The sequence below is a fragment of the Amphibalanus amphitrite genome, unplaced genomic scaffold (assembly GCF_019059575.1).
Source record: "Amphibalanus amphitrite isolate SeventyFive unplaced genomic scaffold, NRLGWU_Aamphi_draft 000109F_arrow, whole genome shotgun sequence".
NCBI lineage: Eukaryota > Metazoa > Arthropoda > Thecostraca > Balanomorpha > Balanidae > Amphibalanus > Amphibalanus amphitrite.
This window is the reverse complement of record NW_024881604.1, coordinates 234,317-248,489: the sequence shown is the minus strand read 5'-3', so window position 1 is coordinate 248,489 and position 14,173 is coordinate 234,317. Positions and strand designations below refer to the sequence as shown.

The 14,173-nt window shown below is 49.9% G+C and overlaps 2 protein-coding genes across 2 annotated transcripts in view; both read right to left on the bottom strand.

The window, feature by feature from the left end:
* Nucleotides 1-14,173, bottom strand: part of LOC122380913 (protein dopey-1-like) — a 38,306-nt gene that overhangs the window by 17,577 nt on the left and 6,556 nt on the right. Inside the window, exons 5-9 of the mRNA XM_043364526.1 lie at nucleotides 13,761-13,950; nucleotides 12,206-12,381; nucleotides 11,640-11,805; nucleotides 11,092-11,219; nucleotides 632-815 (exon numbers count right to left, since the gene is read on the bottom strand). Coding sequence (XP_043220461.1) covers nucleotides 632-815; nucleotides 11,092-11,219; nucleotides 11,640-11,805; nucleotides 12,206-12,381; nucleotides 13,761-13,950 — 844 coding nt within the window. The remainder of the gene's footprint in view (nucleotides 1-631; nucleotides 816-11,091; nucleotides 11,220-11,639; nucleotides 11,806-12,205; nucleotides 12,382-13,760; nucleotides 13,951-14,173) is intronic.
* LOC122380914 lies at nucleotides 3,345-5,016 on the bottom strand. Its single transcript, XM_043364527.1, has 2 exons — nucleotides 4,477-5,016; nucleotides 3,345-4,183 (listed from the first exon to the last, which is right to left on the bottom strand). Exons 1-2 carry the CDS (start codon nucleotides 4,980-4,982, stop codon nucleotides 3,691-3,693), a joined length of 999 nt encoding a protein of 332 aa, XP_043220462.1. The 5' UTR covers nucleotides 4,983-5,016; the 3' UTR covers nucleotides 3,345-3,690.

Below are 14,173 nucleotides of genomic sequence, written 5' to 3'. Positions count from 1 at the left end.
CCATCCATGACATCACAACACAGCCGCCGGCTGTGAGACGCTGCTGAATGCAGAATGAGCGCTACCACAGGACGTAGTGTCAACACGCAGAGACCGGTCCTGGTGGCGACTATGAGCGGCGCTACCCTCACTCCCCGATCAACGCTGGCTGCGGTTCTGTGCCACCTTTGCTGCCGCCGACCGCCGCTCGGCGATAAAAAGGGCGTCAAAGGGTGACCACCGACCGCAGCCTCGTCAACAAAGCATCCGCAGTAGTTACGCTCAGCTAACCTAACGACGCTTTGATGGTCACGTCCCATTAAGTCGCACTAGCAGAGGTAACACCAAGGTGTGGAAGATTTATGGTGAAGTCACGCCTCCAACCCAAATATAACGATAAAGCGCAGTTCTCAGTTTCAATATCAGACGTAAAGTTCATCGTAGTAGAAAATCGAAGATTCTAGAAAATGCACAACTGAACAATAAAATGATGTAAAGCTGAAAGATGTAAGCGGGCAACAAGAAACCATAAAATTTGACCAACAGATCAACCTTGATCTAAATTGGCGTAAGTCTCGGGACCTGCAGGGCTGCAACTGACATTGACCTGGCACTGACCCTTCCTGACCTTTCTAATCTTCTGACTACTGACCTTCATGTACTCCCAGACGTAGTGCGGCTCGAGCGCGCCGAACAGCAGGTTGGCCGTCTTGACGAGGTCCTGCTGCTGCTTGGTACCGTCCGTGGCACCGGTAGAGTTCTGTCGGGAGGGTCGCCGGTCGGAGGGGGAAGTCGCCGCGCCGCCTCCCGCCGACTGGTAGTTCTGGTACAGAGCCCTGGGGGAACACGGGGGATTGGGTGTTAGAGCGAGACGGCAGTGACAGGACAGGCGCGGGCCTCCCGGCGGCTGCTAGTTCTGGTACAGTGCCCTGTACACAAATGGTAAAGACGCGATGTTCGAGCAAGACGTTGGTGGACAGAGAGTAGAATTAGGTACAACGTTTGGAGGTGACAAGTGTGGAACTGGAAGGGGCGAAAGCTGGAAGATGGCGAAAATAAGCTAAGTCGCAGTTACTGATGCAGCGGCGGGACTGAGACTGTGAGATAGAATACGGTGGTGGGACGAAAAAAGCCTTCTTGGGAATTCGGCGGGATGTCGGCACGTGTGACGGTGGGTGTTCGGACCACAGTTCTCCCTTCTTCCGAGCACTCCCACTGCCGGCAGGGAGAGACGGTTAGGCGGGCCCCTGAACGGGTGCAGTGTTTGCACACGGTAACGTAAAGACAAACACGTTAACCGGCGAATAACCAGAGTGAATGGACCATGACTCATGAGTCATTAGCTGTGAAATGTGATAACATGTGCCCAGTCAAGGAGGGTGTAGCTCAAGAAGCACTGACATTCACGGATAAACCTCTACAGAAGAGTAATGCTGCCACAAAACACGTCTCATTCATAAGCTATCTCCCTGCACGAGAGCGGATGACCGCCGATGCCGCGCGTCCCAAGGTTACTACTACAACTGCCACCCTCCCTCCCTACTCCCCAGGGACGCGTCCGTGAGTGGCCCGGGAGCGCAGACAGCCGGTCTGCGAGTGACGTCGAGTCACGCCGAGTCACGGTCTGAGTCACGGCGTACCGTGACACGCGCCGGCCGTGCCGTGCCGGCCGTCACGGAGCTCCCGTCACAGCAGTTCGATGGACGGCAGCGGTTATACACGATCACTGGGTAACACCGACCGTCCCCGTGGAGTCACGAGAGCTCAGCGCACGTGCGATTATGACATGAGTCAGGATGGATTGGATGCCGGAATAAGTAACCAGTTTACTAGGCTGAGTTTCCACATTTAATAAATACCACGTGTCATTGCCGGTCACGATTCTTTGCAGCAAATAAAGTGATAATAATCAGATAAGCCACTAGCCAAGCATAAGTGTTGAAAAGCTTCACAATTTGTAGGTAGGTATTACCTACCAAACAATGATTACACCAACACGTGACTCACATTGATTCAGGGTAATTCTAAACCACTCTAGCCAAGGGCAACTAGGTTCAAATGAACACTTAAATGCTGATGTCAATATTGGTTCCAATACTGCTCTCCCATGTTTCACACATGTAACGGATAAAATCATACGCGCTGATAAAAAACTCGTCATATTTGCCCACGCTTGACTGATAAGCCCTTAGCCGAAAATCATTACTTTGGAGGAATTACTTTACGCCTCATTATCGCATAATCTCCATAACGAAAAATTTAAACGGTCGCATGAGGAGAAGATGAAAAAAGCTCATCAATTCTTGCCGTTGGCTTCCCCTGCTCAATTTGGCGATGACAAATTAAAAGAAATCATGTCTAAAACAAAAAGGCCATTTTCATCGCCCGTAAAACAGATCTATGAAGAACAAGTAAAGAAGATCAGTCTGAGTTTGTAGGTCAAAGAAGGAAAAAGACAAGATTAGCATGCCGTTGACATTGGACAGTTAAATAAATTATTTGACATATGTAATACACATTCCGATCATTATCGAGCCAGTCCGTTCCTTTAAATGGAGAAGCCAATTTTAAATGGCTCCATTTAAATGGAAATGGAACATTTCATTTTTATCCATACAAGAAAGGAAGTCAAATTGATTCAACAATACGGGATGATATAGTCCGTTTTTTTTAAGTTTGCCCTCGACTGTAAGAGCATTTTTAAAAACAGCATGCGATTTGCAGAGGGAATTACTTGGAAAGCTGATCTTTTCTTTTCGGCGCACACTGCAATAAACACATGAAAAAGCTGTTCAAAAGTTTGAACTATATATACTGCCTTGGTTTTAACCATCAGCGAAATTGTGTAGGTATTAAGCGTAGGTACGCTTTTGTATAATTCTAGCACAACTCAATCAAGGGTTACAACTTCAGCCAAATATGTCTGTAATAGATAGATAAAAGTATCGCTAGCCTGGCTCTAATTATATTAATAGTAAGTGCAAAATTAGGAAAGTTTTATTTTCCCGTTTTGGAATAGAATGAGAGGTAAGCTGGCCATGCTTATAAATTTACATGTCAAGATGTCAAAGATATCGAAGTGCCGTAGATACTTCTAAAACGTTTAGGTGGCTTCTCGCAAATAGTTTTCTGAGCTTCATTATCTCTCCATTGACATGTTCGATATTATTTTGTCGCGCATCATATATATATATATATATATATATATATATATATATATATATATATATATATATATATATATATATATATATATAATCTATATATATATATATATATATATATATATATATATATATATATATATATATATATATATATATATATATATATATATAATCAAACCAGATCATCGCTTTGTCACAACTGAACTCGTCAAATTAAGATGATATAGACACTTCGTATTCATGTATGGAAACGTATTCAGCGTGACCAGGAACAAGCTTCGACCGTGAATTCGGCGGTAAGGTAAAAGACCAGACGGATATAAAGGACAGCCCAGCTAAAACAGCGAGTCACGAAACACAGACATAAACACATTATATCCGGCGACATAGAACAAACAGACTCACTGGTCCAAAGTAAGCGGACTGACCACCAATGACTAACTGCCCGACGGGAAAAAACAGCGGCCTACTGATCGAACACACAACAAATCGACCAACCAGCCGACTACAAACCAGGCAGAACAACAAAGCGATCGGAACAAGATCACTCAGTCTGGTCGTCGTCGTCGTCGTCGTCGTCGTCGTCGTCGTCGTCGCTGTCCTCGCTGTCGCTGCCGATGTTCACGACTACTGGGTCCAGGTCGTCTAGAAGGCCGTCTTTCCTCCAGTAGTCGTTCTCCAGGTCAGTGACGTGCCGACAGCAACTCTCCCACAGCTGTGGCGTGATGTCTTCGGTGCACTGGACCAGCAATTTTTCCAGCGCCTCCAGCCTTCCTCCCTGGTTCCTCTGACGCATCAGTCCCTTCAGCTGAGACCAGATGAGCTCGATGGGATTAAGGTCGCAGTGATAAGGAGGGAGGCGAAGAATCTGGTGTCCCTTCTCCGCGGCCAGCTCATCGATCACATACTTCTTTGGGAGGTGCAGGCTCTTCACCAGCTGCACGAGCTCCGGCTTGCGCAGGTCGTCGTCGTACTGCAAGCCTCGCTCATCCAGCCAGTCCTGGATGTCCTTTTTTCGCCAGGTGGTTGTGGGGGCTCTGGAAGAACACAATCGGAAAATAAATGAACAAAAAATGTTAAGTCTTAAGAACAGAACGATTGCGGGGTCATGAACACGACTGACTGTTACGAGACAGTTCGCCGCTTAAACCATAGTCTTTTGTCATACTAGAAATGAAATAACTATAAACCACGGACTAATAGTGAATATAGCATTAATATGTTGATCAAATATGTCGTATATCAAGTTAATTGTTTTGTTTTTCCTCAGGCCTTGCACGAAATCTCAGCCGTGAAAACTGCGAAAATGTGGTTAGGGTTAGCTGCTTACCTTTCTTTTTGTCTTGAGTGGTAGGACGCGTTGTCCATGACGATGACACTTCCCGGTTCAATGTTGGGTAGAAGCTGTTCAGAAAACCACTTCTCGAATTTGTCTGCCGACATGTTGGAGTGGTAGTCTGCTGCTTGTCCATCATTTCGTGTGCTGAAGAGCGCTCCGCTAACAAATCCGCGGCTGGATCCCGCGTGCAGAATTACTAGTCTTCGTCCCTTGCCGATTGATGTTTTACGGCCGGTTATCTCAGCTGTGTCCAGCCAACCTCGCTCTTGGACGTCGTTTTGGCTGAACCAGGTCTCGTCAAGGAATACAAAGCGACTGTCAGGTACGGACTGGCGCAAGCGTCTGATAGACCGGAGGTAGGAAGCCCTGGCGGCAACAATCTCTCGCCTTTCTGATAAGAGGCGCCGCTTATCAACTTTACGAAAACGGAAGCCGTTTTGCAGCAGCACCTTGCGTAAACAAGAACGACTCATGTCGATATCCAGATGTTGTTGCATCTCAGCGTTGATGGTGTCGAGGGTTACCCGCTCTGTACCCTGTGGGAAGAGATAAAGAGGGTTAACCCTCGCCGGACCTATTGGTTTTCTACATACGCGCCGGCCGAGGGTGGGGGGTACGACCCCCCTCGCCGTTTCGCCCCTGGTGGAGCTAGCGCGTCGCAGAAAAAACGAGCGTGTGCGCCGTTACGAGACGCAGAGATTGGTACCCGATTTTAAGGTCCTAGGTCAACCGGTGACCTCTGAGGTCAGGTCAAGTGCCCCAAGGTACGGTTCAGTTTTTGGTGAATAACTTCGCAAAAAACGGCCGCAGAGCCGCGATTTTGGCAGCATCGTGTTCGCCTTGCTCAGGCGCGTCCAATGATATACTTTTTGTCCGGGTCAGGTCAACTTAGGGTGTTGACCTCAGGTCAAGGTCAGGCCAGGACCCCCAGGTCACAAAGTTGGTCGAAAGAGGTCATGTCGCATATCATTCGATTCGGCAGGTCTTCCTGAGTCCATTTGTGGCTTTCCCGACTCGCTAGCTTAATTTGATCAAGAGTTATTGACGAAAAACTAATATGACCTTGATGACGTCATAAATGACGTCACGCAAGGTCAACATTGCAAAAGTGACGCATCTAACCTTTCAAGGAGTGCATCAAATCACGATTATGTGTGCTTGAGATGATTGGAGATCGTTCCCGGCGCCAGAATAGCAGTTGTCATTTTTCCCCATTGACTTATAATGGTGAGGTCACGAAAATGACCTGACCTCATATGACCTTTAGCAAAAATCCGAGATATACAAGTTGTGAGACTCATGATCTATACTAGATCCTGTCAGTTTCATTTCCCTGTGACATCTCCTCTGGCAGTGAGAGCGTTGCGAAGTTGCGACATCTGAAGACCGTGCATAGGTTCACTTATGACGCCATAGGTCAGTGACCTGACCTGACCCAAAAATGCGGTTGGTGTCAAAAGATCCGGCTTGAATCAAAGGTCAGGTATGCTAAGTTTCAGCTCTCTATCGCCAGTGTGTTCGGAGCTATCGCGAAAAAAACCCTATGGGGGGGGGCGGCACCCGCCCCCCCCCCCCCTCGGCCGGCGAGGGTTAAGTCACGCCGCGAAGGAGGCTTTTTGTCAAAACGCATCAAAGGATGTATAATTTGACCTCGAAAGGTCATTTTGAAATTTGACCGCAGGTCAAGGCCACGACCTGCCCGCAACAGGTCATGTTGCATATCATTCGATTCGTCTCGACGAGACAAACATATTGAACTTGTTTTGGAGCCTGTATCTTGTCTCAATCAAAAGCTATTGATGCATTTTTTTACTGTTTTGGATGGTGTTCACGCGAATGTACTGAAATTCCCCCCCCCTCCCCTCCATTGACTTATAATGGGAGAGGTCACATTATTGACCTGACTAGGTCACCGGTATCCGAATTCCGAGATAAACATTTTGTACATCCTGTCGCCCTTATCAATCACTGAATGTCTAGAAGTTATCGGACAATCGGTGCAGCTAGAACAAGTGTTTTACTTTTTAGGTGAGGCCACACAGGTCAAAGGTCATTTGGGTCAGAGTCATGACATTGTCAGGGTAGGTGTAAAATTCATTAACGCGAGGGTATTCAAAGTCTCGTCGCGATCGGCCGCTTTTTACGCGAGTTATTCGTGAAAAACCGAGGGGGGTCCGTTCGATCCCTCCCCCCCCCCCTTCCATATACGGGCGAGGATTAACATCGCGAAATGAAAAGCTAACATTGAATACGATACGTACATACAGCTTTATGACAAGAACAAACAGCTAATTATTATCAGCCTATCTGTGCACATGCAGCGACCAACAATTAATCAGCTATTACAAGATCAAACACAGAAGTAAGCAAACAAGCAGCATTTACCTGAAGGTACATGTTGTGAATTATCCTTCGGAGGGCACCAGCCTGCAGAGAATCCAGGGTCTTCCGCTCCGCCCTGCTCCGTGGCACCGTTCCTGGTGCCTTAACCTGGCCGTTTTGATATTCCCTTCGAATATTTTTGACAGTACCCTCTGACACACCAGTTGCATCGCATGTCTTTTTTAAAACATTGACTGTTCTTACATCACCCCGTCGGTCAGCATCGTCCCTCTCTCGACAGAAAAATGCGTGAACATTCAATATAATCAGTCGGGCCTGGGCTACCAGCCCTCTACCCCTTTTAAAATCCATCGTTATCCCCGACACAAGTGCACACAAATCCCTCTTGGTATCGAAACTAATATTTCTTTATCAAGCCAAGCCTTGACCCGTAGTGCGTTTTTACGGAACTATTTACAGTTTAGAGAAAATCGTGGCCTAATCACGTGCTATGTTCAAAAATGCTCTTACAGTCGAGGGCAAACTTAAAAAAAAACGGACTTTTTTATAGTTAAAGCGAAAAGAGAGGGGAGAGGCATCGCTACATTCCGCTATGCCTATTTTAAGTACATTACGGTTCGGTGTACACCTCATTCGGCTATATGGCGATGACGCGCCCATCTAACAATGTGTGAAGTGAGAACCAACACCAATAGTCAACCCTAATCAAGCATATCCGATTGCTGCCGTGATGAAAACGGAAGCCCACACCCGTCGGAGGCGGCGGCCGGCCCAGTTCAGTCGGAATGCGCCGGTGGTTTCCCGGAGGCTGGCCGAGCTGCTATAACGACGGACACCGGCCGCTGCGCAGCACACCTCACCGCCTGTTGACGCTGGAGGCAGCTGAGCCGACCGCGGGCGGCGGGAGCAGCGGCGGGCCGCAGTCACTCCACCAGCGGCCGGCGGGGCGCCATGACGGCCGCCCGCTCCGGGTACGACCTGCCCGTGTACGGCCTGGACAGCGGCGCCTTCCCCTACATCCACGCGGCGGCGCTGAGCTGCATCACGTGCAGTCTGCTGTGCGCGCTGGCCACCATCGGCTGGTCGTGGCGCGCTAACCGCGGCCGATTCGCCGACTGGTCGCCCGGCGACCGGATGGTGGTCTACCTGGCGCTCTGCGACCTGCTCTTCAACGTATCGCACTCGCTGGACCACGCGCAGTACGCGGCCACCGGCGACCATGTGCGGCCGCCGCTGCTCTGCGCCGTGTACGGGTTCAGTTTGGCCGAGTTCATTGCCGCACAGAACCTGCTGGTAACGGCCGTGGCCGTGAACGCGTGTCTGCTGGTGTACCGCGGCCGGCCGGTGCCGTTCGGCCGCGGCGACTGGCGCCTGCTGCTCGTCACCTTCGGAGTGCCGTTCTTCTTCTGCACGGCCGTGTTCTCACGCGGCGGCTTCGGGCCCAACGGCGTGTTCTGCTACTTCGACGGCGTCAACGGCCAGGTGGCCAAGGTGTTTTTCACCACGGCGCCGCTGGTGGGCGCCATCGTGTTCAACGGCGCGCTGTACGCGCTCACGTGGCGCCGGCTGCGCCGCCAGGCCGGCCGCAACTGCCGCGTGCTGGGCCGGTCGCGGCTGACACGGGCCGCCGCGCGCACAGCGCGCACCAGCCTGCTGTTCGTGGCGGCGTTTTTCGTGCAGTGGTGGGCGATGGCCGTGTTCGGCGTGTGGGACCTGATCGCTGCGCCGCCCGAGTGGTTTTTCCAGGCGGTGACCACGTTCTCCAACCTGGGCGGCGTGCTCAACGGCTGCGTGTTCGTCATCATCCGGCGGCGGCGCGCCGGCGCGCTCAGCCTCAGCGTCAGCACGCGCACCCTGCCCGGCAGCGTGCAGAGCGTGGCCGGAGCGCTGGCCGAGCGGGACAGGGAGAGCGGCGGGCCGCGCCGGCCACCCCCGCCCAGAGGAGTCTGATCGCCGTCCGACAGGGGAACGGTGGAGAGGACGGTACGTCGGGGACGGAGACCGACGACGGTGGGCGGAGGAACGGACAGACGGCGGCGGACGGAACTCAGAGTGAGCGACGCCTCTGGCACCAGGTGGGACCAGAGCCGAGCCCCGCCGATAGGGGCTGGCCCTGAGCATGTCACCTCCCCATAGGCCGCACAGTGTGAGAACTGTGATAGGCGGCCCGAAACCTCGCTCCGATCGGTGATTGGTATCCCACAAGCGAGTGGAACAGAATCTCTTCAGACCTGGGAGCTAGTATATAATGACGGGTTGTGATGAATGGCGTTCTTGTGATATAAGCGACAAGGTCAGTTACGTACCACATTCACGATGAATGACCCGTGTTCCCTGAACATTATTTCGCTTTCGATTGTTCATATTGCATGCATATATATTTATTTCAACAATACATCTATCACAAGCAAAGGAACACCATGAACACGTATGAAAAGCATGTGCACATCATGTCTATGATGCATGTTTTCGTAGACGTGCCAGCTGAGAAGGCCTCCGCACCCATAGCAGCGTGCCTAAACAAGGTAAACATTGCTTTTGGTGCAGCATAGCATAGCATAGGTACAATTTCAATGCCGATTTGAATGCTCTATTTCAATGCTCCCTTATTATTGTCTGTTACAGACATGCATTTCGACCAAACCTACTTCTATTGATTTTTTTCCTACAACCTACACGGTTGATTTTTTTCTATGGGCTCTGCCTAACCCATTTAAGCCAGGAAAGGCTAAATAAGAAGACCAAACTTCGGGCTAATTGTGTTGGAAAAAGAAAACACCTGAAATCTATCGCATGACTTGGTACGTTGAGCTAACAGCAAACACAATTCCGCACGTTTCATTTGTTAATTTTCTTAGTGTGTGGAGCTTCATGTAACGATTCTTTTAACTTTTTGTTCGAAGCTTCCATTTGTTTGGAAAGAGTGGTCGCAGCATGACGCACGGTAGCCTACCGCCCAGTGTGACACGGTCCTTAGTATTACACATTGTAATTGTTTACAGCTGATTTTGCAAATGAATGCAACAGTGCATTCAAATCAATCCAATATTGCTCCAACAAATCTCATATCATGATGGCCTGCACCATTTGGAATCTTTCTCCTCCACCGGTATTCCAGATGACTCAGACACACCTAAACCCGAACGTGACTGGCCTGACCGCGGCACGGAGAGCTGACCATCCTGGATTACCGCGATGTTACACAGCCACGACTCGATGGTCCTCCACGGTCTCTCCAAGTCCGGTCCGGGTGGTGGCGGAGCCGGGGCCTTCCCCGGCAGTCCCCAGCTCCCCGCGGTCGTCTGGTCACCGGCTCTGCTTGGGTGCCGCTCCAGCCCACACCTTTACAGCTGGCAGCATTTAGCCGCTCGCACAGATACAGACACTGTCAAAGCAGTGCTAAGCCGCAAAGATCCATGACGGAACGCTAAATGCCTATGTACTTGAGTGAGCTCGCGTAGCGGGTCAAAACATGACTAGTTTCTATGATAAGAAAACTCGCCTTTTCCCGAGCACAAACAGCTGCAGAACTCAACTCTGAATGGAGTATCACCTGTGGCAGTCCTGTAAGCCAATCACCTAGCCCTCTCAGCGCGTCCTCAGCCAGGTGGTCCTACTCACGGCCCGATCAATCGGTTAACTCAGCCAACAGGACGAGCAAGGTCGCCTGGAACGAGGTCAGCGGCAGTATCACGAACCGTGGCCACAATACGTGAAGGCCACTATAGGTACGTGTAAACGGGATACGAGGTGACTCGGCAGTGGCCGGACCAGTTTTCAAACAGGGGGAGTCGGTACGATGAACACACGACGCTGTGGTTTAGTGATATGATGTGAGAGAAAGGTTTAGTGACTTCGCTGTATCATCCCCCAGTGCGGTTTTAGCGTGGTTTTGGTCACGAGACCGGCGTAACACCACGTCACCCTGCCCGCGGCACTGGATATTGGGCCTGGCGCTGGTTGAGACGATAGAGTGACTAGGTAGATCGTAAGGGAACAAACCACCATTCACCGGCTGGTGACTCAACCGCCAGAGTACATAGTAAGGTCACGGAAACGGCTACTTACTCAGCTGACATGCCACTAACCGGGAAATCGAATCACGCTTGGTAAAAACCTACTATGCCAATCGTTTCTTTTTCAGCTGTGAGTCTCAAAAGTAGTAGAATAATTCGCATTGTTATGTCGTTGAACGGGCGGTGAGGCGCGTTTCGATCTCAGTGCGCGCGTCTCTGAGCGCCCGCAGGTCGCAGCGACACTCACCTGAGAACCTCGATCATGATGTAGTCGAGGATGGGCGGGCCGATCTCGGGTTTGTCTAGCAGCGAGATGATGAGCCGGTAGGGCCGGACGTCCGGGCTGGTCGACACGGAGCTGGCGCGCAGGCAGTTCTGGGGGCACCAGTCGGGTCACACAGCGGTCACATATTGGGAGCAGCCGTTATAAAGCGATTACATTAAGCTGGATATAGAGTACCCAAGGCAGTTACATACTACATAGTCCACTGAAATGGGTACAAGGCCTAAAGAGTGTATAGAAGCCATAGGACACAGAGCGGTCACACGACGGTCCTAGATGGCACTGTGATCTAATGGCGCTCCGAGTGCAGTAAAAAAAAAAAAAAAATCCGCACATAGGTTACACAAGCTTGAGGCTAAAAATACGTCTGAGCACCTGGACAAGATAGTTAAGACCTTCAGACTCGTTAAATCACCGACGGAAAAGCGTCCTGTGTTTGATTGCTATATGTTACTCTAACCGGCAGCAAAATACAGGCCTACCCAGCACACAAAGCCGATAGGTGTATTTACCGTGATGGCGTCGATGGTCAGCGGCCGCGAGTAGGCGTCGAAGTAGGCGGTGCTCTGGTCGCAGGAGGTGTTTGATGTGACGCTCTCTGTGCGTTTCACCAACGGGTTCTCCGAGGGCAGTACACTGACGTCCACCTCCGAGCCCAGCAGCCACGAGTACAGACGCCTGACGACGGGGGAGGGGGGGGGGGTGAGTACCGAGGAGATGGTGAGCGGAGAGATGGAATGGGAGTGCCCAGTTGAACAGGGAATCGTAAACGTTCGATGAGCGAAGATCAAATTCTGAGCAGCGATGAGACAAGAAAAGAACACGGAGAAAACACTCCGGAATGAAGTATATATAGAGATATAGAGAAGGTACAAATATAGAGCGCAGTCGACAAACATTGCAGCTAGATCGAAAAAAAGACCTTGCCACTCCATACCACCCATAACTTGCCTCCCTATTCTATCTAACCGTCATGTCCTCCGAGGACCGAGAGACCCACCTATTGAGAGACATGTCCCGTCGCAGCAGAACGGCGACGGCCTAAGTTCCTAACTCACCTGATCACGGTCCTACTCACCTATTGAGAGACATGTCTCGTCGCAGCAGCACGGTGACAGCCGCCGTCACCAGCCGCACCAGGTCCGAGCGCATCAACTGGCTGTTGTGCATGGGGAAGGCGGCCAGTAGCAGGTCGAGGGTGAACCGCTGCACCAGCACGCTCGAGTCCTGGACGGCGGCACACAGCGCACCCACCTGCGGTAGGAGGCAGACAGAGGGGCGTGAGCCGGGCCCGTGATAGCTCGGTGTGGTCAAACAGATGTCGGTAACTAGGGCCGGACTGATGATAGCTGGAGTGATGGTTCGCGGATCTATTCAACCTTTTCCAGCAGCACATAATCGATAAAATAAACAAATGATAGCGGTCTTATATAAGAAACAGATAGAACGATCAACGACGGCATATTGGCATTATATATTCCCGACCGGGGCTGGGAAAATGCGTTTTATTCACCGAGGTTTTTGTGCGGAGGACCGAGTGCCGGTAGGCACGAGGTCCGTAGCAAAAAACCGAGGTGAATAAAACTGCATTTTCACAGCCCAAGGTTGGGAAGAGATTTACCACATGCCGTACCAGCGCAACAGTTAATATCATATTCATTTGATATTTTACACTTTAATCTTAATATTGTGTTAATATTATATTAGTACTATGTTTACATTTATAGTCACCGTGATTATTTTTTTGTGTTTTTCATTATTGGGCTGCTTGAGCATGAAAGATGAAATTCCTACTTCCTCCTTATTTAGGGTTTGAAAAAGCTGAGGATGAAGATGGTGAAGCGCCAGAAGTTAGAATAAAGATATGGAGTCCAGCAGGAGTGAGGAAACCGTGAGGAAAACTGAAAATTGGGTGAAACGCTGAATCAAACGCGTCTTGGATCCCAGGTGGAACAATATCAAATGTTTCATTGTGGCACGTTAAGATGCTTCACGGCTCACGCATTTAAATTGTTCGTTTTTTGCGTGCATTATGTAGAAATAATGATTATTCCGACCATGTTCTGCAGCAATAAATACATTGGCATTGGAACGATAACCTTGTTTGGTTGAATTATGTTGACAGCAAAAGTAAGTAAACACGCAGTCACTTACTTTTGCTGTTGCTGTTAGTGAACACACAATCCGTAAATATCTTCTTTGAAATTGGTTCTTCCCCTCAGAATATTCAGTAGAATTTTGTCTGGGAAAATCAAAAAGCCCTAGGGCCGAATCGTTTCCCAAATACCTTCAACATTTGCCGAGGCGGGCCGAAGCCATTTCCCAAATGCACGTGCTAATGTTAAAGGGATATCTCGGCATGTGGTAAATGATAAATGATATTACAAATGGTCTGTCGTAAGGCTTACATCATACATTACATTACATATATGACATGATATCATATATTGGGCTAGGTCAACCAGCATAATCTCTTACAAGCTATAAGATACTGATCTGAACTTCTTCACATCAAACTGGATCGGATCAAATTTGTCCGAATGTGACTGGGCTGGACTAGACGTCCGGAAAAGACTCGCACATTTTCGTGAAACGTTTGCTTTTTCACCGTGACGTAACCGTGAGGGACTGACCGTGACGTCCAGGTCGGTGCCCATGATGAACAGCTGGTCCTCCATGCTGACTTTCTTGTTGAACTTCATCAGCGTGAAGGTGATGGCCGGCAGCCGGATGGCCGGGTTACAAAGCACGCAGTCCCAGAGGCAGCCGAAGAAGTAGTCCGTCTCAACACCCTCGGCTATCCGCTGGATCAGCGTCGCGGTTCTGCAGAGCCGAAGAGTAAAATCAGGCATGCGTTCAAAATGATCGCGGACGATGACTGACGGCCAATCACTTGACGTTGAGAAACGAGCGCATCTAAAAACAAAAATTATCGCGAATCATAAACCTTGAGTTTAGTTTGCGAGCCAACGCAGCCATCATACTGCAGTGCCCTTCAGCAAATATTTGCCATCTGCAGCCTAAAGTTTCGATAAGATAGGACGCA

Excerpts from the sequence above, each read along its gene's own strand:
- LOC122380914 (XM_043364527.1), bottom strand. The coding sequence starts at position 4,982 with ATGCAACAACATCTGGATATCGACATGAGTCGTTCTTGTTTACGCAAG. Across the intron at positions 4,184-4,476 it reads CACTCAAGACAAAAAGAAAG|AGCCCCCACAACCACCTGGC; the intron begins GTAAGCAGCTAA and ends GTGTTCTTCCAG.